Source organism: Pristiophorus japonicus, chromosome 9, assembly GCF_044704955.1.
Source record: "Pristiophorus japonicus isolate sPriJap1 chromosome 9, sPriJap1.hap1, whole genome shotgun sequence".
Taxonomy (NCBI): Eukaryota; Metazoa; Chordata; class Chondrichthyes; family Pristiophoridae; genus Pristiophorus; species Pristiophorus japonicus.
Window position 1 is genome coordinate 79,526,465 of NC_091985.1, and position 25,981 is coordinate 79,552,445.

Consider the following 25,981-nt stretch of genomic DNA (forward strand, 5'->3'; position numbering starts at 1 on the left):
ATCTGCTCTGGTTCATTCCCCGTTACTAGGTCCAATAGTGAATCCTTCTTTGTTGGGCTTTTTACATATTAGGTTAGAAAGGAGTCCTGTACACATTGTAGGCACTCAATTCCCTTATCCCCTTTACCAACCTCTTTTGTCCAATTAATATCTGGGTAGTTGAAATCCACCATGATTATTATTCTCTGTTTTTTACTTATTTTGCTAATTTGGTCGTATGTTTCTTCCTCCACCTTCCTTTCACTATTAGGTGATCTGTAGACTACACCTATTAGTGTGATTGATCCTTTATTATCTTTTATCTCTATCCATATTGGTTCTATTTCTGTCTTGCTGATAGCTGCATCACTTTTTTCTAATGCCATTATGTTACCCCTAGTTAAGTACAGCTACTCCACCTCCCCTTTCTTTTCTGTCCCTAATTGTCCCCACCATTCCTTTAACTATCCTTTTACATTTTATGGGCTCAATTTTCCCCAGTGTCGTTTTTTGCGTATTGCAAGAGTTACACCAGTTTTTTTGGCACTGACTACTCCAAAAAAAAAACTAGCAAGTTTCCCCGTTCTATTTTTTGAAATTGGCGCTGCACAGTCTGTCCTTCAACTTCGCGGGGTGGAGCCTAATGTCTTCGCCGGAAAAAACGATGCACTCCCCTTCTGCGCAAGCCAGCACAGGTCCTGCATGGCCAGTACAGGTCCTGGTCTGCATTCCACCATTTTTAAAGAGCCAGTTGTGTGTGAGAACTTTAAGTGGTGTGTGAGAACTTTAGTTCTCAGTGGAAAAATCTGAGCTGCAATACAATATGCAATGCGGCTCAAGGACCAAGAATTTCTCACTGGATGAAGTGGAGGCACTAGTTACAGTAATTGAGGCCGGATGGGACAAACTGGACACCAGCAGAGGTCACATAAAAGTTTCATCAAAATAAATGAAGAAACGCTGGAACCAACTTGCAGAAGATTATTGTGCAATGGTGACCACCCCGAGGTCTGGAGGCCAGTGCAAAAAGAAGTGACAGGACCTTGGTCAAGTAGTTAGTGTAAGTAATATTTTCATTTATTCACTGGATTTGCAATTGTAAATGTAACCTGTATATGTCCCACCCAGCAGAAAGATACCCTCTCTCTAAAAAGTTATATTTTCATTTTTGCAGAGGAAGGTGGCACACAACAAAAGGGAAAGAACTGGAACAGGAGGAGGCCTGGCAAATCTGCACCCACTGACACCCTTAGAAGACAGGGTCGCTGCTTTGATGTGTCCTGTCTGGAGGGAGGTTAAAGGGGAACCAGTGGATGTGGTGTATTTGGACTTCCACAAGACATTTGACAGGGTGCGACATAAAAGGTTACTGCACAAGATAAAAGTTCACGGGGTTGGAGGTAATTTATTAGCATGGATAGGGGATTGGCTAACTAACGGAAAACACAGAATCGGGATAAATGGTTCATTCTCGGGTTGGCAATCAGTAACTAGTGGGGTGCCGCAGGGATCAGTGCTGGGACCTCAACTATTTACAATCTATATTAACGATTTGGAAGAAGGGACCGAGTGTAATGGAGCCAAGTTTGCTGACAATACAAAGATGGGAGGAAAAGCAATGTGTGAGGAGGACACAAAAAATCTGCGAAAGGACAGAGACAGGCTAAGTGAGTGGGCAAAAATTTGGCAGTTGGAGTATAATGTTTGAAAGTGTGAGGTCATGCACTTTGGCAGAAAAAAAATCAAAGAATAAGTTATTATTTAAATAGAGAAAAATTGCAAAGTACTGCAGTACAGCGGGACCTGGGGGCACTTGTGCATGAAACACAAAAGGTTAGTATACAGGTACAGTAAGTCATCAGGAAGGTCAATGGAACCTTGGCCTTTATTGCAAAGGGGATGGAGTATAAAAGCAGGGAAGTCTTGCTACAGTTATACAGGGTATTGCCGAGGCCACACCTGGAATACTGCGTACAGTTTTGGTTTCCATATTTACGAAAGGATATACTTGTTTTGGAGGCAGTTCATAGAAGGTTCATTAGATTGATTCCGGGGATGAGGGGGTTGACTTATGAGGAAAGGTTGAGTAGGTTGGGCCTCTACTCATTGGTATTCAGAAGAATGAGAGGTGATCTTATCCAAATGTATAAGCTTATGAAGGGGCTTGACAAGGTGGATGCAGAGAGAATGTTTCCACTGATGGGGGAGACTAGAACTAGGGGGCATAATCTTAGAATAAGGGGCTGCCCACTTAAGACAGGGATGAGGAGAAATTTCTTTTCTCAGAGGGTTGTAAATCTGTGGAATTCGCTGCCTCAGAGAGCTGTGGAAGCTGAGACATTGAATACAGTTAAGACAGAGATTGACAGTTTCTTAACCGATAAGGGAATAGGGGGTTATGGGGAGCGGGCAGGGAAGTGGAGCTGAGTCCATGATCAGATCCGATAAGATCGTATCAAATGGAGGAGCAGGCTCGAGCGGCCATATGGCCTACTCCTGCTCCTATTTCTTATGTTTAAAAGCAACCACCAGTTCACAAGCTGGCCCACACTCAAGGGAGAGGGTAAGACCTGCAAATTCCACAGTCTGGCTTTGCTAAATGTTAAGTACTGCGCGGGCTAGCCATGCTTTGGTGCATGGCGATGTCTCCATCAGCTGCGCTTCGGTTGATGCAATGTGCTATCATTCATCATGGCCCTTCAAATGAGCCTGCTCCCTACGCTGTGTGAACCTACTCATGCCAACCTGCCCCCTTCTCTGCTGCTAACCATTTGTCTGTTATGTTATATTTTGTAGAACTTGAGGCCAAACCTGATGAGGCTGAAGCCGATGCAGAAGAAGATTTAGACCCGGACGAGCCTGAAGAGGAGAACATCTTCCAATCTCACCTTCCAGACCAAGAACATAGGTGTGAGGGGCAGGGGGAGGTGATAGATGAAGCCCCCACTGTGAAGCCATACCCAGCGTGAGGAGGGAAGGAGAGCTCGCCAGCGTGCCCCTGAGGTGCAGGATCTAACAGATGTGGTTCAGATGATGGCAATCAGTGAGGAGAGCATTGACCTAATGCTGGAAGAGCTCTAGGTGCCGCCCATTGAGGTGCCAGGCCCTTTCCTGAGTGGTACGAGTGTTGGGACATTCAATCGTTTCTCACAATCTGAGGCTGGGGATTCCAGTGGGGTGCAGCGAGGCACACCCAGGGCCCCACCGTCCGAGGCTGCGGCTTCCAGTGGGATGCAGTGAACCACACCCAGGGTGAGGAGGGGAAGGAGAGCTTGACAGCACTCCCCTGAGGTGCTGGATATAACAGATGTGGTTTAGATGATGGCAATGAGTGGGGAGAGCATTGACCTTATGCGATCACTCCTCGACACCATCAGTGGGGTGCGTGATGAGGTATTGGGACTGTCGGGAGAGGTAACAACACTTACGAGAAATGGGAACACTGTCCAGGCACATGAGGGAGGGATTGTCGCAGGCAGCTGATACAATGTCGGTGAACATGAGGGAGGGAATGTTGCAGGTAGTTGATACACTGTTGGTGAACATGAGGGAGGGAATGGTGCAGGTAGTTGATACACTGTTGGTGAACATGAGGGAGGGAATGGTGCAGGTAGTTGATACACTGTTGGTGAACATGAGGGAGGGAATGGTGCAGGTAGTTGATACACTGTTGGTGAACATGAGGGAGGGAATGTTGCAGGTAGTTGATACACTGTTGGTGAACATGAGGGAGAGAATGTTATAGGTAGTTCATACACTGTTTGCGAACATGAAGGAGGGAATGTTGCAGGTAGTTGAGACACTTGGCACGTGAGGGGGGGAATGTCGGAGTTAGCTGCTACAATAAGGGAACACGCCCAGACCCCGCGGCCATTAACAGAATCAACTGCCACCCCCACTCCAATCCCCAGACCAGCCGCTGAAGAGGCCCAAGCCGGGCCTTCCGCATTACCGCCTGCCCACGCCCCCCATCAAGAACTGCGCATTACCCGAGATGCTCGAAAGAATAAGCTTGGTACCAACCCTAGAAATGCTGCGTCACCGCCTGCGGGCAGGGGTGGAGTCAACAAGACCAAGCGCAGCGGGTGGTCTTAGAATAAGATGGAGGAGAGATGGGTGCAGCCTTTCTTTGCTGTTGTTATTATTGTTACTGTTGTAGCTGTTCTCAAATGAAAAGTTTTTTGTAAGTGATGCAAATTTACAAGTTTAAAATTTTGTAAGTGATCTTATAAGTTTGTAAGTGATCTTAACTGAATAATTAAAAGTTTGATACAAGAATATTTTCATTAAAGTGAAGTTAAGTACAAACAAGTGTTAAACCTTTGAATAAAATATATTTTAAATTATAACTGAATAATTTTCATTATTTGTTCCATTATTAACACAGCTGTTTAAACTAAAGAAGAATCATTTCCATTAACACAACACAACATTACGGAATAGGTCCAAACAGTAAACATGGTCCATTTGGAATAGTTGCCACTGAGCCTTCAGGTAGCAAAGTGTTTATGGATGAGCTGCTGGCGCAAGGCTCGAGTAATCGTTAAAGGGGCACGACGGCCCGCCCACCTTCGCCGTCGTACTCCAGGTTCAGGTAGTTGCATGGCTTCCTCCTCGTTCTGCTCCTCCTCCTCCTCGTCATCTACATTTTCCTCCTCATCATCAGCCAACATCACCTTAGGTGGGGCTTGCACTACCAGCTGCTGCTGCCTCATGATGGCTAAGGCATGCAGCACACAATAGTGAACTGACAATCTCAAGGGAGTATTGCAAGTAGCCTCAAAAATGGTCCATGCATCGGAAGCGCTGTTTCAAGATGCCAATGGTCCTCTCTATTATGCTGCGTAATGGCCGACATGTTGTATTCCAGGTCAGCTTCCATCCGGGTTATGCGTAGGGGCATCATGAGCCAGGTGGCGAGGCTGTACCTGTTGTTTCCCAGCAGCCAGCTCTGCCCTTCTGGCTGCTGCTGAAACCTGGCAGATATATCGCTCTCGTGTATGATGAAAGCATCCTGGGTGCTCCCAGGATGTCTCGCATCAACTGACATGATGCAATACATGTCGTCACACATCAGCTGCACATGATTGGAGTGGAAGCCTTTTCAGTTCCTCCAAAGTTGCTCGCAAGGCGATGTGGGGACAATCAATGCAGCCCTGTACTGTTGGGAAGCCAGCAATCCTGGAGAAGCCCACAGCCCTTTCACGCATTGTCTGGGCGGTCATGGGGAACTTTATGCAGACATTCCTCTGGCCATATAGTGCAGCAGTCACCTGCCGAATGTAGATATTTGTTGCATGTTGAGAAATGGCGCACACATCCCCAGTTGGGGCCTGGAATGATCCAGATGGATAAAATGAAAGTGCAGCTATAACCTTTTCTTCCACTGACAAAGCAGTCCTCCTGATGCTTCTAGGTTGCAGGTCTGCTTTTACTAACTCACAGATCTCAGTTACAACTTCTTTGCGAAAAGGTAGCCTTCTCACACAGACTGCATCACTCAGATGCAGGTATGTATGCCTGTCTCGATATACCCGACGTAGGTAAGGTCTCCTGCCCATCATCCTACATGCTCTGAGGTTCCTCATGCGATGACATCGAATCAATTGTCTCCTCTGCAGCACCATCATGCAGAAGGCTTGCACGAGGTATGTCAATATTGCCCCCATAATTAAATTGTATCTTTGCAAAAAGCTCAAAACAGCAGGAAAGGAGTTAAAGCTTATTTGTGTTGTCTCTCTTCCAAGGTTGACGCCCTAGTATGGACCAGACCCTGGTCTGTGCATGCGCAATAGGCTTGCTTAGAACAGGAAGCTAGGCATTCAATGAGGACATTTGGGGCAATGAAGTCTAATGCAATTCTTTAATTTTAGATTTTTTTCAAAGTACCATCCCACTGGGCTCGAGGGCCGGCCGGCAGAATCGCTTCCTCACCCAAACACAGGGGCTCAGCAAAAACCCACCCCCTCCTCGCCCCCCCCGGGCTTCTTTTGAAACTGATGCATAGTGTAAGGCTTCTTATCCCTTCAGTTCGGCTTGCACACGCCCCCCTGGGCTTCTTTCGAAGCTGAGCCCGTGTCCAGGCGAGGGAACATTTCTGCCGGCCGACACTCTGAACCTCGAGCCCGGTGAGGAGATGTTTGGTGGTTGGTGTGGTACTTTGTAAAAAATCCAAAATTAAAGAATTGCATTAGACTTCCATTTTCTCTGTTTTGAGCTTGAACAAATTAAGTTTCAAAATTAAGCTTCATGATGCACATTTAATGTCTCCTTGACTCCCTTCAAAAATTCGCATAAAAACAATGGCGTATTTCTGCACCGATTGTTTTAATGTGCACTGGTTTTTCTTCAGTGCCCAGATGGTATTTTGGGAATAATCACCTACGTCGTCCTGGGAAAAATGTAAGTTGGTCAAACTTGCATAAATCTGAAAAACTGGCACAAACGTCAGGTTATGACGCAAAAAAATGCTAATCTAAAAAAAGCGTAACTAACTGAGTTATGGTGGCGCAGAAACTTTGGGGAAACTTGGATGTTTTAATTTATGCCAAAAAAAGCACCGTGTGCCAAAAAGACGGTGCAAATAACTGGGGAAAATTGAGCCCTCTATGTTGATAAATAATTTTTGGGTTCCTTTTTATATTCCCCACTATTTTTTTTCTCATACTCTCTTTTTGCCCTTATATCATTTTAAAATTTCCCTCTGCATTGTCTATATTCTGCCTGGTTTTCTACAGTGTTCTGAACCTTGTCATAAACCTCCTTTTTCTGTTTTATTTTAACCTCTATTTCCTTTGTCATCCAGGGAGCTCTACCTTTGGATGCTACATCTTTCCTCCTTATGGGAATATGCTTGGCCTGTACCCAAAGTATCTCTGCCTTGAAGGCCTGCTAATTCTCATTCATTCTTTTATTGGCTAATCTTTATTTCTAGTCCACCTGTGCTAGATCCCTTTTCAAATCGCCAAAATTGACTCTTCTAGTTGGGTATTTTCATTTTTTTTTTTTTTGTCACTTTCCATAATTGCTTTAAACCTAATTATATTATGATCACTATTACCCAGATGTTCTCCCACTGAAACACACTCCACTTGCCCCACTTCTTTCCCCTAACTAGATCCGACACTGCTTCCTTCTTCGCTGGGCTAGAAACATACTGATTAAGGAAGTTCTCATGTACAATTTCTAGGAATTCTTCACCTTCCTTGCCCATTACTCTGTTTTGCTCCAGTCTATATTGGGGGTGATACTACTCTGTTATTTTTATATTTCTCTGAAATTTGCCTACAGATTTGCTCCTCTATCTCCTTCTCACTATTTGGGGATCAATAGTAACCACCCAGCAATGTAACAGCTCCTTTTCTGTTCCCTAACTGATTACAAATTGATTCAGTCTTTGAACCCTCTAGTATATTGTCCCTCTGTAGAACTGTAATATTATCCTTGTCAGTACTGCCATGCCCCCTCCTGTCTTTCTTCCTTCTCTATCCCTCCTGAATACATTGTAGCCTGGAATGTTTCTTTCCTACTCCTACCCATGTTTAAGCCGGTTCTCCGTTATAGCCACTATATCATGACCCCATGTGGCAACTCTGCCTGTAACTGGTCAACATCATTTGTAACACTCCTCACATTAACACACACACATTCCAACACCATGCCAAACGACTTTGCCTTCATCCTCCAACTAATTTCTGCTCTTTTTGCACTATTCTTTGTTATGTTGCTGTTTCCTATGCACCAAGTCTCTCCTCTCTGTTGCTATGTCTTGGTGCCCCTCCCCCTGCCAAGTTAGTTTAAAACCTCCCCCACAGTCCTAGTTACCCTCCCTGTGAGGACATTGGTTCCTCCTGGAACACTCATCATAATCAAATGTTTCCTCTAGACTACAATTATTCTGTTTCCTCAGTAATTTTACTGTATATTTACCCTAAATATAATGATATTAAGGAAAGTATGAAATTAATTAACTTTTGATATATTTGTCTGGATAGTTAACACATGCATTATGATATAACTCCGTCTGAGTGGTTCACAGGAAACTTGATCTGCTTATGGAAGCTACCATTAAGCTGACTAACATAGTAGTGGAAATATGTTTACAACATGATAAAGGCATAACACATTTTTTCAAAGTTGCAGGAAAGTATTAAGCTGACCTATCCAGCAATATTTTGGGCTAGATTTTCGCCAAGTTTGCGACCGGTTTTCACCTGAGCAAATTGCGAAAACCTTTTTTTGGCGCTAAACGAGTCGCACAACATTTTGCACCCGAGCGGAAATTTCGGCAGTGGTTTTGCGGCGGCGCTAAAACTTAGCGCCCGTCTGATGTTTTCACCGTTTGGATGACGTCAATCAGCGTGCAACACTGCGCTATCGCCTCTGGCGGAAAATTTGACAATATCGCCCGATTTACTGTCTGCCCGGGAACCCGCCAGCAAAAACCAGTCGGACCCAGGGCACGCCCGCTGCTAACGATGCCATTTTAAAAACTGAGCAAAAGTTCAGTGCATAAAAGGATTGGGAGAAGAAGGCTGCGTTTTACACAGTGAAGTTTTATGTGAGTTTATAGTTCGTTTTAAAGGATATTTAAGGATATTTAAAAAGAAATGGAGGCTATACCATGTCAGCCATTATTCCTGGCTGCTGTATTTATACAGCACCGAGCTGCAAGAAGGCTTATTGCAGAGCATTTTGAGCATAATCGAAGAGGTCGCAGATGTATGGAGAGGAGGCCTTGCCCCCCCACGCGTTTACAGAGAACAGCCATCTACAATAAAATAAACCGCAATGAGCCTTTAGTTCACTTTAGTATGTGCCGATTTAGACAACTTTTGCTCAGATAACCAATGGGTTAGATGGAACTGTGCTTCTGACTCCAGACTATTTGGGAAATCCAAGGGAAGATAATCTAGTTTGAAATACAAATAAATATCTTGGTCAGTAATAGGATTTAGTAAAAGTATTCGGTTAAGAGGCTTTATGAGTCTCTCATTGCTCTATGCAGGTTTTTACCATTTATCTAAGGATATTGATGATGCATTGCTAATTTGAGTGAAAGGTTAAACTGATATTCTGCTCCTGTAAATCTCTTGTTTCTCTAATGTACCTCCTGTAGAAATCCTTCACTGAAACAGGATCTATCTTTTTTATGCCCTGTTGTAGACTGTCTACAATGATACCAGTTCCTGCATGATGATGTCTGAGGCGACTGTAGAAGATTTTAACACCAAATTGGAGAAAAAGGTTAAGATGGAGAATTACAGGCCTGTGGTAGTAGTGAAGGATTGCAGACCATATGCAGAGGTAAAGATTTTACTTACACTTGCAGGGAAATGAGCAGAAATGGATGTGTACTCTGGTTCTAAAACATGAAGTACAATCACTGGTGGCCAGAGAATCTTGCAGAGAATATAGTGGTGTGTAAAGTGGATTGTTTTGGGGTTGTACCCGAACCAGTATAAGGTATGTAGAGCCGTGGCTCAGGGGAAGCACTCTTGCCTCTGAATCAGAAGGTCGTGTGTTCATATCCCACTGCGATAACTTGAGCATAAAATCTGAGCTGACACTACAGTGCAGGACTGAGGGAGTGCTGCAATGTCGGAGGTGCTGTCCTTCATATGAGACAACAAACCGAGGCCATGCTGCTCTCTCAGGTGGACGTTTTGAAGAAGAGCTGGGGCATTCTTCCCAGTGTCCTAGCCAATATTTATCTCGCAACCAACATTATTAAAACAGATTATCAGGTCACTATCACATTACTGTTTGTGGCACTTTCGTGTGCACAATTTGGTTGCCACCCTTCCTACACTTCAAAAGTAATTAATTTGCTGTAAAGTGCTTTGGGATGTCCTGAGGTTGTGAAAGGCGCTATATATATAAATAAATGCAAGTCTTTTTACCTGTATCTCTCATTATGGTGTGACTGTGTTATGGAGTAAACTATCTAGATATTCCTCCTCCCCCCTTACATGCCGAAGTGTCTCTAACTCACGCTCCAGCTAAATGACGCTGAGCTGGACTGCTTCAAGGCAGACATTTCCCCCAGGTGTGTTGCTCTGGGACTGTCTACAAATTGGTGCATATTGCAGTCCCGACACACTGATGTTTTTTTTCTTTATTTATTATACAGCAGTTATTTATTTATGTATTTCCAGAGCTAACTGATTCATCTTTAATACTAAATGTTGATTATCAGATGGATTTAATTTTATTTCTTTTAATTTTTATTGCTCATTTTAACAATTTGTGTATTTTTTCTCTTATTTACGTCAATTTTTATTTAATTTTTATTGCTTACTTAAAGCTCCAAGTTGGAATTATGCCCTTGCCTTGTTATAATTTTTAAAAATCTGCCATACTATTAAGTGTTAAAGTATAAAATATAACTCTTGGCTTTTGTTCTGTGGTTAATTTACTTAGCTCCTCCTTCCTCCTCTGCACCTAATTCGCACTCTCACCAAATTTTCATTTTTAAAATCCTCACCCTGTTCCCCGCTCACTCTGCTGTGCCCTCTCGACAGAGATGATGGTGACAGCAACAATAATCTGCACTTTTATAGCATCTTTAATGTAACGATATTTAGAAAAAGTTCAGGGATTTATAAGAAACTGTGGTTAAGGTAAGGCACAGCAAAAGAGGCAGGTTTCAGAAGACTTTTGGAGGGAGAGAGGTAGTAATGTGGAGGGTTTTAGGAAGAAATGGGTGTAACATGGTAGGGTCTGAAAGTTCTGCCACCAATGGTACAGCGCAGGGAGGGATAGGGATCTGCAGTGAATCAGATGGGAAAAAGCAGAGGGTGTGTTTTGGGATGCCGAACTGTGCCCTGTATACCAAGGCAAAAGACAAACACAACTCCGGCTCCATTATTATTTGTCTACAATAAAATATGGTATGGGGAGTTGTTTCAGTGTTGAAATGTAGGAAGCACAGCAGCCAATTTGTGTACAATAAGCTCCCACTGAGTTGCTTCCCCTGCCAGTTACAGCGGAAGGGAGGAGCAAGGCAGGTGACGATGTGAAAAGAAGGAAGAGGATTTTCATGTCGATATACTGTGGAGTGTGGGGGAGGTGGCGCGGGGATCAATGAAAGTCTGCAAGGAGGTAATGCGAGTGATAGATGTGATAGGAGTATAGGACTAAGTATGTGATAGGATTGACAATTTGTACTGACGGGCTATTCACCGTAGAAGGCATCACAGCCCAACTTTTTCTCTCCTTACTTGACATCCACCTTTCCTTCAGGGCTCACTCAATAGGGATGTGGAGCAGAAGAACCTGCCTGACTATCCCTCTCCCCAAACTCGAGTTGTTGAGAGCAATTGCAACATCTGTACTGCTGCCTCGATTTAGCACACAGAAGGAACAAACCTGTGACCTCATGGTCTTTATGGCTCAGTACCATACCGATGGTTTTCAATTGGATTTGCCAATTTATACAAAACATTTTTAGAAGCACTGTGATGTTACGTCTCATGAGGGCTGACAAAAAACAATTACCATGCCGCAACAATTAAATGCATCTGGTGATATTGCTTGGCTCTGCCATTTTCATTATTGGAATATAGGAATTGCTAGATGAATAAAGACCAAGGTCAGTCTAGTTCAATGTCTCCCATTCTGGTAGTCGTATGATACATTGATAATGATCCAAGACCGCCCTAACCTCTGTATTCGAGCTACAGTACGTGGACGATGCCTGCGTCTGCACACGTACAGAGGCTGAACTCCAGGACATAGTCGACGTATTTACTGAGGTGTATGAAAGTATGGGCCTGACGCTAAACATCAGCAAGACAAAGGTCCTCCACTGCCTGTCCTTACCGCACAGTCATCAAGATCCACGGCGCGGCCCTGGACAATGTGGACCACTTCCCATATCTCAGAAGCCTCCTATCAACAAGAGCAGGCATTGACGACGAGATTCAACATCGCCTCCAATGCGCCAGTGCAGCCTTCGGCCGCCTGAGGAAAAGAGTGTTTGAAAACCAGGCCCTCAAAACTGTCACCAAGCTCATGGTCTACAGGGCTGCAGTAATACCCGCTCTCCTGTATAGCTCAGAAACATGGACCGTGTACAGCAGACACCTGAAGTCGCTGGAGAAATACCACCAACAATATCTCCGCAAGATCCTACAAATCCCCTGGGAGGACAGACGCACCAACATTAACGTCCTCGACCAGGCCAACATCCTCAGCATCGAAGCACTGACCACACTTGATCAGCAGGCCACATAGTTCGCATGCCAGACACGAGACTCCCAAAGCAAGCGCTCTACTCGGAACTCCTTCACGGTAAATGAGCCAAAGGTGGGCAGCGGAAACGTTACAAGGACACCCTCATAGCCTCCCTGATAAAGTGCAACATCCCCAATGACACCTGGGAGACCCTGGTCAAAGACTGCCCTAAGTGGAGGAAGCGCATCCGGGAGGGCGCTGAGCACCTCGAGTCTCATCGTCGAGAGTGTGCAGAAATCAAGCACAGGCAGCGGAAAGAGCGTGCGGCAAATCAGTCCCATCCACCCCTTCCCTCAACAACTATCTGCCCTACTTGTGACAGAAATTCTGGTTCTCATATTGGACTGTACAGCCACCTAAGAACTCATGTTAAGAGTGGAAGCAAGTCTTCCTTGATTCTGAGGGACTGCCTATGATGATGATAATGATAATGGAGTTTTTGATTGTACTTGCACTGAAACAACTCCCCATACCATATTTTATTGTAGACAAATAATAATGGAGCCGGAAGTGTGTTTGTCTTTTGTCTTCGTATATTTTTGGTGAATTTTTGATCTATATTAATGAGTTTACAGGGCTTAAATTTCACAGTTTGCAGATGAAATTTAGAGAAGTGTGAAGGGATTCATTTTGGTGGGAAGAATGAGGAGAGACAATATAAACTAAATGGTACAATTTTAAAAGGCCTGCAGGGACAGAGAGACCTGGGGGTCTTTGAAGGTGGCAGGACAAATTGAGAAGTCTGTTTAAAAAGGCATACAGGAACCTTGGCTTTATAAATAGAGGCATAGAGTACAAAAGCAAGGAAGTTATGCTAAACCTTTATAAAGCCTCAGCTGGAGTATTGTGTCCAATTCTGGACGGCACACTTTACGAAGGATATACAGGCCTTAGAGAGGGTGCAGAGGAGATTTAGTAGAATTATACCAGGAATGAAAGACTTCAGTTAATTGCAAGACTAGAAACACTGGAGTTATCCTCCTTGGAGCAGAGAAGGTTAAGGGGCGATTTGATCGAGGTTTTCAAAATCATGAAGGGTTTTGATGGAATAAAGAAGGAAAAACTGTTTCCAGTGGCAGAAAGGTTGGTAACCAGGTGAAACAAATATAAGGTAATTTGCAAAGAACCAGAGGCGATGTGAGGAAAGATATTTTTATGCAGCGAGGTATTATGATCTGGAATGCACTGCTTGAAAGGGCATGTAAGATATTGCCTATTGACCGATGTTAGAAGTTAGAATTAAGAAGCTTATTTTACACATCTTTAATTAATGAATAACCTTTATGTTTGTGACTTCCTTTATATGCATTGATTGAATGTAAAACTCGCTTATAAATGATAGAAAATGGCCATATAACATAAAATGAGTTTTAAAATGGCCAAAGGCTGAGAAGCAAAGCATCATGGTAAATTGAGCCATTAATATATTAACAATTTTTGTAACTGCTGATACAGCTTCATTTAGAACTAGAATGATCAAGGCCAAAATTATTAATCAATAAGATAAATGTATGCAGCATGAACCATTTCATATCATAATTTTGTAAAGCCAAGCTCAGTATAATTCTGTGTGACATGGTCTGTATAATTGTTCTCAGAAAAGTGATTCTTGAGATAGAGAGGGAGGGGAGATAGAGATTACAGAGAAGGTCAAAAGCAGTAGATTCAATATGATCTATTGTGAGGCTGAAACAGCTGCAGATTTTCACAGCATTTGAATGGGAGGAAAGGGGTATAAAGCTATTCTACCAGGAAGGCAGTGCGAATCAAGACAACAGGAGATAAGGGGTCGGCACCACAGTCTCTCGAGAGGACGCTATCGGGAACAGGCTGTGACTATCATTTGTTAAGGATTACCTTTTGCAACAGAACATAATTTACTTCATAAATCTCTCTCTTGTTTTTACTCAATATACCTGTATTAAAAACATTTTTTATAATCTGAACAAGAATCTCCTAGTTTGAATTAAATAAACCCTGAGAATAGTTGAATTGCTATAATTAACAAAGTGGCAAAAAGCTGCTAAGTAGTTAAAAACTACAGGTGCTGGAAGCAGATTCAATAATAAAGTTTAGAAAGGATTTAGATAAATATTGAAGTGGAAAAATGCACAGGGCGATGGGGAAAGGGCGGGGGAGTAGGACTAATTGAATAGTTCTTTCAAAGAGCCGGCACAGGCACAGTGGGCCAAATGGCCTCCTTCAGTACTGTTTCATTCTGTAATTCTATATGCAGGTGAGGGATGTCAGTGCTGTGGACTGGAACATTTCCATTTTGGGTGAGCATATTTGCACTAACCCTAACCTCAGAGAGCATTTTTTCCTGTTTCCTATACCACCCTGTGTTTTAGCCTCTCTGCAATGAAGAAGTGTTTAGTAATTGGATACAAATTGGCAATCTCACTCAAAGACAGTGTCTGGCCCTTATTTATCTGTCATTTAATAAATGAAACAAATTACATCATATTTCCTCTTATATTATGTGAAAGGAAGGTATTCTATACTGGTGTGCTGCAGCTGTCTTCTACATAAGGGCTTTACTCTAAATAAGGTGGGGGGGGGCGGGGGGAGAGGACGGTCGCAGTAGAGAACAATCTAGAATGCAAAAGAGAAAAACAAAGGAAGCAATGCAGGAAAGTGATTGTGGTAACGATAACCAGATTATATCAGGAAGGGACAGAGCATACAAACAAAAGAGTGCACTAACAAATAGGGTCCAGGTAAGAAAAAATAGCGAAGCCAAATAGGGCTTTAGTACAAAATAATGTTAAGTTGTCTAATAATGTTAAAAAGACAAATTTAAAAGCATTGTATCTGAATGCACGAAGCATCTGTAATAAGATAGATGAATTAACAGCGTAAATGGATGTAAATGGATACGATATAGTGGCACTTATGGAGACATGGTTGCAGGGTGACCAGGGTTGGGAACTGAATATCCAAGAAGGACAGACAAAAAGGAAGAGGGGGTGGTGTGGCGTTGTTAGTAAAGGATGAAATCAGAGCAGTACTGAGAAAGGATATTGGCTCAGAAAATCAAGATGTAGAATCAGTCTGGGTGGAGCTAAGGAGCACCAAGGGGCAGAAAACATTGGTGGGAGTTGTCTATAGGCCTCCAAACAGTAGTAGTAGTGTAGGGGACGGCATCAAACAGGAAATTAGAGAGGCATGTAGCAAGGGTACTACGGTAATCGTAGATGACTTTAATCTACATATAGACTGGCCAAACCAAATTAGTAATAATACTGTGGCAGATGAATTCCTGGAGTGTGTACAAGATGGTTTTTTAGACCAGTATGTTGAGGAGCCGACTAGGGAACAGGCTATCATAGATTGGGTACTGTGTAATGAGAATGGATTAATTGACAGTCTTGTTGTGCGTGGTCCTTTTAGGGAAGAGTGACCATAACATGATTGAATTCTTTATTAAGATGGAAAGTGAAATGGTCCAACCCAAAACTAGGGTCCTAAATCTAAACAAAGGAAACTACGAAGGTATGAGGAATGAATTGGCTATGATAGATTGGGAAGATTCATTAAAAGGCATGATGGTGGATAGACAATGGCTAACATTTAAGGAACAAATGCATGAATTGCAACAGTTATACATTCTTTTCTGGCATAAAAACACAAAAGGAAAAGTGGCCCAACCATGGCTAACAAAATAAATTATGGATAGTATTAGATCCAAAGAGGAGTTATACAAAGTTGCCAGAAAAAGTAGCAAGCCTGAGCATTGGGAGCAGTTTAGAATTCATCAAAAAAGGACCAAGAGATTGATAAAGAGGGGAAAAATAAAGTATGAGTAAACTTGCAAGGATCATAAAAACCGACTGCAAAAGTTTCTACAAGTATGGAAAAAGGAAAAAATTAGTGAAGACAAATATAGGTCCTTTACAGACAGAAACAGGAGAATTTGTAATGGGGAACAAGGAAATGGCAGAACAATTAAATACTTTGGTTCTGTCTTCACGGAAGAGGACACAAATAACGTCCCAGAAATGCTGGGGAACCAAGAATTTAGTGAGCAAAAGGAACTAAAGGAAATAATTATTAGTAAGAAAATAATGCTGGAGAAACTAATGGGACTGAAGGCAGATAAATCCCCAGGGCCTAATGATCTGCATCCCAGAGTACGAAAAGAGGTAGCCAAGGAAATAGTAGATGCATTGGTTGTCATTTTCCAAAATGCTATAGATTATGGAACAGTTCCTGCAGTTTGGAGGGTGGCAAATGTAACCCCACTATTTAAAAAGGGAGAGAGAGAAAACAGGGAACTACAGACCGGTTAGCCTGACATCAGTAGTAGGGAAAATGCTGGAGTCTATTGTAAAGGATGTGATAACGGCACACTTACATAATATCAACGGGATTAAACAAAGTCAACATGGATTTATGAAAGGAAAATCATGTTTGACAAACCTACTGGATGTAACTGATAGAATAGATAAGGGAGAACCAGTGGATGTAGTTATTTGGATTTTTCAGAAGGCCTTTGATAAAGTCCCACATAAGAGTTTAATGTTCAAAATTAAAGCACATAGGATTGGGGGTAATGTATTGGCATGGATTGAAAATTGGTTAACTGGCAGGAAACAGAGTAGAAATAAACTGATCTTTTTCGGGGTGGCGGGCAGTGACTAGTGGGGTACCACAGGAATCAGTGCTTGGGCCTCAGCTATTCACAATATATATATATAAATGATTTTGATGAGAGAACCAAATGTAATATTTCCAAGTTTGCTGATGACACAAAATTGGATGGGATTGTGAGTTGTGAGGAGGATGCAAAGACGCTACAAGGCGATTTAGATAGGTTGAGTGAGTGGGCAGGCACATGGCAGATACAGTATAACGTGGATAAATGTGAAGTTATCCACTTTGGTAGGAAAAACATAAGGACAAAGTATTATTTAAATGGTGATGGCATGGAAGTGTCGATGTACAGAGGGACCTGGGTGTCCTTGTACCCCAGTCATTGAAAGCAAACATGCAGGTGTAGCAAGCAGTTAGGAAGGCAAATGGTATGTTGGCCTTCATTGCAAGAGGATTTGAGTACAGAAGCAAGGATGTCTTACTACAGTTAGACAGGGCCTTGGTGAGACCGCACCTGGAGTAGAAACATAGAAACATAGAAAATAGGTGCAGAAGTAGGCCATTCGGCCCTTCAAGCCTTTACCGCCATTCAATGAGTTCATGGCTGAACATGCAACTTCAGTACCCCATTCCTGCTTTCTCGCCATATCCCTTGATCCCCCAATAGTAAGGACTACATCTAACTCCTTTTTGAATATATTTAGTGAATTGGCCTCAACAACTTTCTGTGGTAGAGAATTCCACAGGTTCACCACTCTCTGGGTGAAGAAGTTTCTCTTCATCTCGGTCCTAAATGGCTTACCCCTTATCCTTAGACTGTGACCTCTGGTTCTGGACTTCTCCAACATTGGGAACATTCTTCCTGCATCTAACCTGTCTAAACCCATCAGAATTTTAAACGTTTCTATGAGATCCCCTCTCATTCTTCTGAATTCCAGTGAATACAAGCCCAGTTGATCCAGTCTTTCTTGATATGTCAGTCCTGCCATCCCGGGAATCAGTCTGGTGAACCTTCGCTGCACTCCCTCAATAGCAAGAATGTCCTTCCTCAAGTTAGGAGACCAAAACTGTACACAATACTCCAGGTGTGGCCTCACCAAGGCCCTGTACAACTGTAGTAACACCTCCCTGCCCCTGTACTCAAATCCCCTTGCTATGAAGGCCAACATGCCATTTGCTTTCTTAACCGCCTGCTGTACCTGCATGCCAACCTTCAATGACTGATGTACCATGACACCCAGGTCTCGTTGCACCTCCCCTTTTCCTAATCTGTCACCATTCAGATAATAGTCTGTCTCTCTGTTTTTACCACCAAAGTGGATAACCTCACATTTATCCACATTATACTTCATCTGCCATGCATTTGCCCACTCACCTAACCTATCCAAGTCACTCTGCAGCCTCAAAGCATCCTCCTCGCATTGTGTGCAGTTTTGGTCTCCTTACCTAAGAAAGGATATACTTGCCATAGAGGGAGTGCAGCGAAGGTTCACCAGACTGATTCATGGGATGTCAGGACTGTCATATGAGGAGAGATTGGGTCGACTAGGCCTGTATTCACTAGAGTTTAGAAGAATGAGAGGGGATCTCAATGAAATGTATAAAATTCTGACTGGGTTGGATAGACTGGAAGCGGAGAGGATGTTTCTCCTGGCTGGGAAGTCTAGAACAAAGGGTCACAGTCTCAGGATACGGGATAGGAAATTTAGGATGGAGATGAGGAGAAATGTTTTCACTCAGAGGGTGGTGAACCTATGGAATTCTCTACCACAGAAGGCTGTGGAGGCCAAGTCACTGAATATAGTTAAGAGAGAGATAGATAGAATTCTAGAAACAAAAGGCATCAAGGGGTATGGGGAAAAAGCAGGAATATGGTGTTGAGATATAGGAGCAGCCATATTGAATGGTCGTGCAGACTCGAAGGGCCGAATGGCCTACTACTGCTCCTATTTTCTATGTTCAGTGAAATCGAGCTTTGAATTGCTTATGTACAGGAATGCTCTATAACATTTTCACTATACTTAATTTGCTGGAATTCTTTGAGAATGGAACGGACAGGGTGGATTAAGGGGAACCAGTGGATGTGATGTATTTGGACTTCCACAAGGCATTTGACAAGGTGCCACATAAAAGGTTACTGCACAAGATAAAAGTTCATGGGGTTGGGGGTAATATATTAGCATGGAAAGAGGATGGCTAACTAACAGAAAACAGAGAGTCGAGATAAATGGTTAATTCTCTGGTTGGCAACCAGTAACTAGTGGGTGCCGCAGGGATCAGTGATGGGACCCCAAGTATTTACTATCTATATTAATGGCTTGGAAGAAGAGACTGAGTGTAACATAGCCAAGTTTGCTGATGATACAAAGATGGGAGGAAAAGCAATATGTGAGGAGGACACAAAAAATCTGCAAAAGGACATAGACAGGCTAAGTGAGTGGGCAAAAATTTGGCAGATGGAGTATAATGTTGGAAAGTGTGAGGTCATGCGCATTGGCAGAAAAAAATCAAAGGACAAGTTATTATTTAAATGGAGAAAGATTGCAAAGTGCTGCAGTACAGCGGGACCTGGGGGTACTTGTGCATGAAGCACAAAAGGCTAGTATGCAGGTACAGCAAGCGATCAGGAAGGCCAACGGAATGTTGGCCTTTATTGCAAAGGGGATGGAGTATAAAAGCAGGGAAGTCTTGCTACAGCCATACGGGGTATTGGTGAGGCTACACCTTGAATACTGCGTGCAATTTTGGTTTCCATATTTACGAAAGGATATACTTGCTTTGGAGGCAGTTCACAAAAGGTTCACTAGGTTGATTCCGGGGATGAGGGAGTTGACTTATGAGGAAAGGTTGAGTAGGTTGGGCCTCTACTCATTGGAATTCAGAAGAATGAGAGGTGATCTTATCGAAACGTATAAGATTATGAAGGGGCTTGACAAGGTGAATGCAGAGAGGATGTTTTCACTGATAGGGGAAACTAGAACTGGAGGGCATGATCTTAGAATAAGGAGCTGCCCATTTAAAACAAAAATGAGGAGAAATTTCTTCTCTCAGAGGGTTGTAAATCTGTGGAATTCGCTGCCTCAGAGAGCTGTGGAAGCTGGGACATTGAATAAATTTAAGACAGAAATAGACAGTTTCTTAACCGCTAAGGGGATAAGGGGTTATGGGGAACGGGCAGGGAAGTGGACCTGAGTCCATGATCAGATCAGCTATGATCTTATTGAATGGTGGTGCAGGCTTGAGGGGCCGTATGGCCTACTCCTGTTCCTATTTCTTATGTTCTCATGTTCTTATGTTCTTACTTTCTATATTTTTAATTTTTAGGATACATGGAAAGGTTTACAGATTGGGACTGCAAAATTGTACCGTACAATGTCTTGCACGAGGTATGTGCTTAGCCATTTCTCCTGGTCTTCTTGCCTTAACAGTAATTGCTACACAGTTTCTGCAGCCTTTGGGAGGGGAGAGATGGCTCCTGCAATTATTAATCTTGGCAGAATGAGAAAGTGTGAAAAAGCAGCCAGTGAACACTTAACATCCAATGTCACTCTTCCCTCCTCTCAATAACTGGAATTCTTCAATCGACCCAGTGTCTCACCAAACCTTAATGCTAGATGTTGATCCTCCTATGCACTGTATCATTACTATCATGTTTTAAATGTTTCACATCCTAATGTGTTTATTTTATCTTCCTTTCAAGATGCATTTTCACAACAGTAGATCCAGATACAGGAATCATAGACAGGAAGGAGCCACTGGGGACGCTCAAGAGGTACATGTAAAGACAAACTAATGCAACCAATTATCAAATAAGATGCACAAGCTTCCCTGATGTCTCATTGAACTTAGTCAGTGGAGAACTGAGCCATGTGGATCAGCAAGCTCCAGTTTTGATTCCTGGTCTGAGTTGAGCTAGCTGATAAGTAGCAAGTAACATTCGCGCAACACAAGTGCCAGGTAATGACTATCTCCAACAAGAAAGAGTCTAACCACTGCCCCTTGACAGTCACCGGCATTACCATCGCCAAATCCCCCACCATCAACATCCTTGGGGTCACCACTGACCACATAAATACAGTGGTTACAAGAGCAGGTCAGAGGCTGGGTATTCTGCGGCAAGTGTCTCACCGCTTGACTCCCCAAAGCCTTTCCACCAACTACAAGGCACAAGTCAGGAGTGTGATGGAATAATCTCCACTTGCTTGGATGAGTGCATCTCCAACAACACAAGAAGCTCGACATCATCCAGGACAAAGCAGCCCGCTTGATTGGCACACCATCCACCACCTTAAACATTCACTCCCTCCACTGTGACTGCAGTGTGTACCATCTACAAGATACACTGCAGCAACTCGCCAAGGCTGCTTCGACAGCACTTCCCAAATCCTTGACCTCTACCACCTAGAAGGACAAGTGCAGCAGGTGCGTGGGAACACCATCACGTCCAAGTTCCCCTCCATGTCACACATAATCCTAGCATGGAAATATATCGTTGTTCCTTCATCATCGCTGGGTCAAAATCCTGGAACTCCCTCCCTCGCAGCATTATGGGAGTACCTTCACCATAGGGACTACTGCCGTTCAAGAAGGCTCACCGCCACCTTCTCAAGGGCAGTTCGGGATGAGCAATAAATACTGGCCTTGCCCGCGACGCTCACATCTCGGGAACGAATTTTTAAAAAAAGCTAACCTCAGATGGCTTTATAGTTGGCCTCAGTATCCCTTATTAGGGAGGTAAAGATTGCCGATGGTTTCTGCTCTTGATTGTTATCCGGTAATCCCTGCTAGAATTCAGTCACCCTCTAGTACAGGCCTCACCACTTAAACCGCCAATGTTTAAATTGGGCAAATAGCGCTAACCATTTGCCATTACTGTTATTGTCAAATTACAAAGTGGCTGCTTACAGTGTGTGAATCGTACAGAACATTACTCAATAACTATGGTGTACATTGCACCACAGAAAACTGTGAGTGGGTCGGAATTATGCTGAGTTTCAGCAGCACCATCCATGTCCCTGAGTCATACAGGATAGTTGAAGTATAATCATTGATTAGGTGGATTGAAGGGCTTTAAATGGAAAATGTTAAAATATAAATCATCCAACGCGTATAACAAACAAATTGTGTTAGCACTAATGTGTCCACTATAAGCAATAGAGACTGTTGGGCCGATATTTAGGGTCTGTATAAGGCCCGTTTCCGGCGTTTTGTGGCGGCCAAAGGGGCGGAATCGAGTGGCCTCTGCGTTGCAGTCCATTGGCCTCCCCGACCCAAATTCAGGTCGGGGATTTTTCAGCCTGTCCCCACTTCTGCCCCACTGCCGCCAACCGCCGCAAGCACATCATCAAAACGCGCACCGCCGCTCTCCCTCACCTGCAGAAGACTGACCCGTATTTAGGGGAAAAAATTGTTGCCCCACTGCACAGAGCCCCGGACAGTTTTCTCTGTCAGTGCACCTTATCCTCACTGCGTGCGACCTAGCAGCGCGGCGGCCCATCACGGGGAGGGCCCACTACCGCTGCCGCCATGTTGTTATTTTTGCTGGCCGACTTCCCGATTGGCTGGCAAAATTATGCCCCCGGGTTCGACCGGTCTGCCAACAGGCAGCTTAGCAACCCCTCTTGGGTGCCAGGCCATTGGCCTGGCCGAAACCCTCCCTGGTGGCTCAGTGGCCAAAGATAAAAAATGCCCGAGTCTCTCCCCTTTAACGGAGGGGAGAGAGCGTGATGACGCACACGCTCTGTAACGTCACCACTGCTCTGCTGCTGAGTGACGGCGGCGGAGTCCTGATCCCACCCCAACGTTTGCCCCTGACTTACCGCCGCACTTCTGCCCCCACTATAGCTGACTTCCGGTCCAACATTTAAAAAAATTACTAAGTGCCGAAAAGCGATCAAGAGGCCGACTCAACGCTCCCGGCGGAAAAACGAGGTAAAAAAAATCATAGGTGTGCCAGCTTTCTGGCGTGCCTGAATTTCGGCCCCTGTATCTCTCCAACAACTTGCATTTGTATAGCTCCTTTAACATTGTAAATGTCCTCACCTAAAAATATAGACCTAGCACTGTCTTGACATGTATCCCATAGTCCCACTTGTGAGGGCTAATTGCAAATGTTGAAGGTTGGACCAAGTAGATCAATTTTACCACCAGGGCAGAAAACCTTCGTATAAGCTAAGCACTGTGGCATTAGTGGGTCCATCCTCAATCTGTGTGAATCACTATTGGGTTGAACAAACTGAGTGAGCTATCATTGCTTCAATCTCAAACTTATATCACAAAACCACGGAGAAAGGCCATTTGTGTTATTTTCTTTGCTGCACATCATTTTCGAGAACCAGGCTGAGCACACTGCTGCACATCTTCTAGAATTGTGGACTATGTCATAGCCAGTACTGACCTGGTAAGTAAGAAAGGCAGGATGGGGGAAATGGATAAAGTCCACAATTGGTGGCGGGGAGAATGCCCCAGCCAGAGTTAGCCCAAGTTATACTTGTGGAGCCAGGGGGAGCACTCCTGCTCCTACTGGTTCACAAAGAACCATCTTTAAAAAAAAATGTAAAAATTGTAAAAATTAAGATTGGGGAGCGGAATGGCGTCGAGCACACGGCACAAACTCCCCCCCAATCTTAAGCCCCTGCTCACACTATTCCCGCTGAGCAGGGGAAGAGAGGTTAAAGTACACGATTTAGTATTTGAGCTGTTTCCTAAATCCATGCTGTCAATTTCCTTTTGTAATCTTGAAAGCATCTCAGTCTCTTTTCCAAAGAAAACAAGCTCAGCATCTTTAACCTTTTCTCAAAATATAAATTTCAGATACCTGGAATTATTTCCGTTCATTGCTTCTGTATCCCCTTCAAGAGCAATAATATCCTTCTTATGATTACATGACCGGAAACGCATAAAGTGCTCCAGATGGAGATTAAACAATCTCATATACCACAACAGTATAACTTCTTCAGATTATAATCTATCCCTCTGCTAAAGCACCCAAGATTTTTTTTGCTGCTAATTACTACACTGGCGGGTTCATAGATTTAAAACCTCCAGATCTTTTTGGTGATCGGAATGCTGCACCACTCTCATGCTCTATCTTTTGATTCCTTTTCCACATACTAATTAATTTTCATCTATCCGCAGCGAGTTCATCTGTCACTTATTGAACCAGTTGCCTAGAAGATCTAAATCTTCTGAATCTGGTTGCCTTATACCTCATTATCTGTCTCCTGTTTTAGTATCATCTGTAAAACTTGATGATTTTGCTTTGCTAGGCCATCGCAAATGTTATTAATATATCTTGTAGGGGAAGACCACAACTCGAGGTCATCAATATAAGATATTCACCAAGAAATCCAATAGGCAATTCAGAAGAAACTTCTTTATCCAAAGAGTGGTGGGAATGTGGAGCTCGCTACCATAGGAATGGTTGAAGCGAATAGCGTAGATGCATTTAAGGGGAGGCTAGACAAGCATATGAGGGAGAAAGAAATAGAGGGTTATGCACTTAAATTTAGATGAGGAAAGACGGGAGGAGGCTCGAGTGGAGGATAAATGCTGGCATGGACTGGTTGGGCCGAATGGCTTTGTTTCTGTGTCGTGTATCCTATGTAATCTATCTGGAGTGTGTCCACGGTGTGGCAGAGTGTTCAATGTGTCTGCAAGATCAAAACATGCTGATTGGTTGAAATTTCATATTTGTTAAAAAGCAAGTAAGTAATCAAAAAACACAAACACTTCACTTCACTAGTATAATGTTCAGAATAACTCCACAAGACTACATTGTAAGCTCAAACCATTGTGACCTTGGTCTCTTTAATGTAACTCCAATGTGAGGAAGCAGTGTGGTGGATTGCCTTTTATACCTGCTTGCCCAGGTGACCCTTAGGTCTCCCACAGGTGTGCCCCATGGTGGCAAGTCTTACACATTGGTGAGGCTTGCATACATAACTTCACTCCCCCCCGCCCAAGTCTTATGTACAAGTTAAGTTGTTTACAGGTTGAGGCGATCGCCTGAGTTGAAGTCCTGGCATGGGTGAGTTGGTCGGATCATTGCTGCACGGCAGCGCGGCTGGTCTGATCGGGCTGTCGGGCATGGTGGGTTCATCCTCGTGGTTGACAGCGAGGTCAATTGCTGGTTGGGTGTGTGTTGGTGGATCATAGATGGTAACGTCTTCTTCAAACTGTTCTTGGTTGTCAGTGAATCGCAGTTTGGTCTGATCCAAGTGCTTTCTGCACGTTTGCCCATTCAACAGTTTAACAACAAACACTCTATTTCCCTCCTTGGCTAAAACAGTACCAGCAATCCATTTGGGACCATGACCGTAATTGAGAACAAACACAGGATCATTAACCTCATTGTCACGCGATACAGCCACGCAATCGTGGTACACATTATGCCAGTGCTGCCGGGTTTCGACATGATCATTGAGATCTGGGTGGACTAAGGAAAGCCTGGTTTTGAGTGCTCTCTTCATTAACAATTCTGCAGGGGGAACCTCAGTGAGCGACTGGGGGCGCATCCAGTAGCTGAGCAGGACCCGAGATAACCGGCTTAAATGGGGCAGACCTGACATGCTTAAAGCCATTGCGGGTCATGAACTCATTGAATTCCGAGCTGGTGAAACACAGTCCATTGTCACTAACAAGGACGTCGGGCAAACCATGGGTGGCGAACACGGCCCTGAGGCTTTCAATGGTGGCAGTGGATGTACATGATGACATTATTATACATTCAATCCATTTAGAGTAAGCGTCCACTGCTACTAGAAATATATTTCCTAGAAAAGGGCCAGCAAAATCTACGTGGACCCTGGACCACGGTTTGGAGGGCCATGACCACAGACTCAGTGGGGCCTCCCTTGGTGCGTTGCTCAACTGTGAGCAGGTGTCGCATTGGTGTACGCATGACTCCAATTCCGAGTCAATGCTGGGCCACCAAATGTGCGACCTGGCGGTAGCCTTCATCATGACTATGCCTGGATGGGTACTGTGTAGGTCGCGTATAAACGTTTCCCAGCCTTTTTTTGGCAAAACCATGTGATTCCCCCATAGGAGGCAATCCGATTGGATGGACATTTCATCCTTGCGTCGGTGGAACGGCTTAATTTTGTCTTGCATTTCCCTGGGAACCCCCGACCAGCTCCCATTGAGGATGCAGCTTTTTACTAGTGAT

The 25,981-nt window shown here is 43.8% G+C and overlaps 1 protein-coding gene across 1 annotated transcript in view; it reads left to right on the top strand.

Annotated features, from left to right (window-relative positions):
• marc1 (mitochondrial amidoxime reducing component 1) overlaps nt 1-25,981 on the top strand; it is a 74,540-nt gene that overhangs the window by 34,585 nt on the left and 13,974 nt on the right. Inside the window, exons 4-6 of the mRNA XM_070889528.1 lie at nt 9,145-9,285; nt 20,137-20,198; nt 20,513-20,584. Of these exons, the coding sequence (XP_070745629.1) occupies nt 9,145-9,285; nt 20,137-20,198; nt 20,513-20,584 (275 nt within the window). The remainder of the gene's footprint in view (nt 1-9,144; nt 9,286-20,136; nt 20,199-20,512; nt 20,585-25,981) is intronic.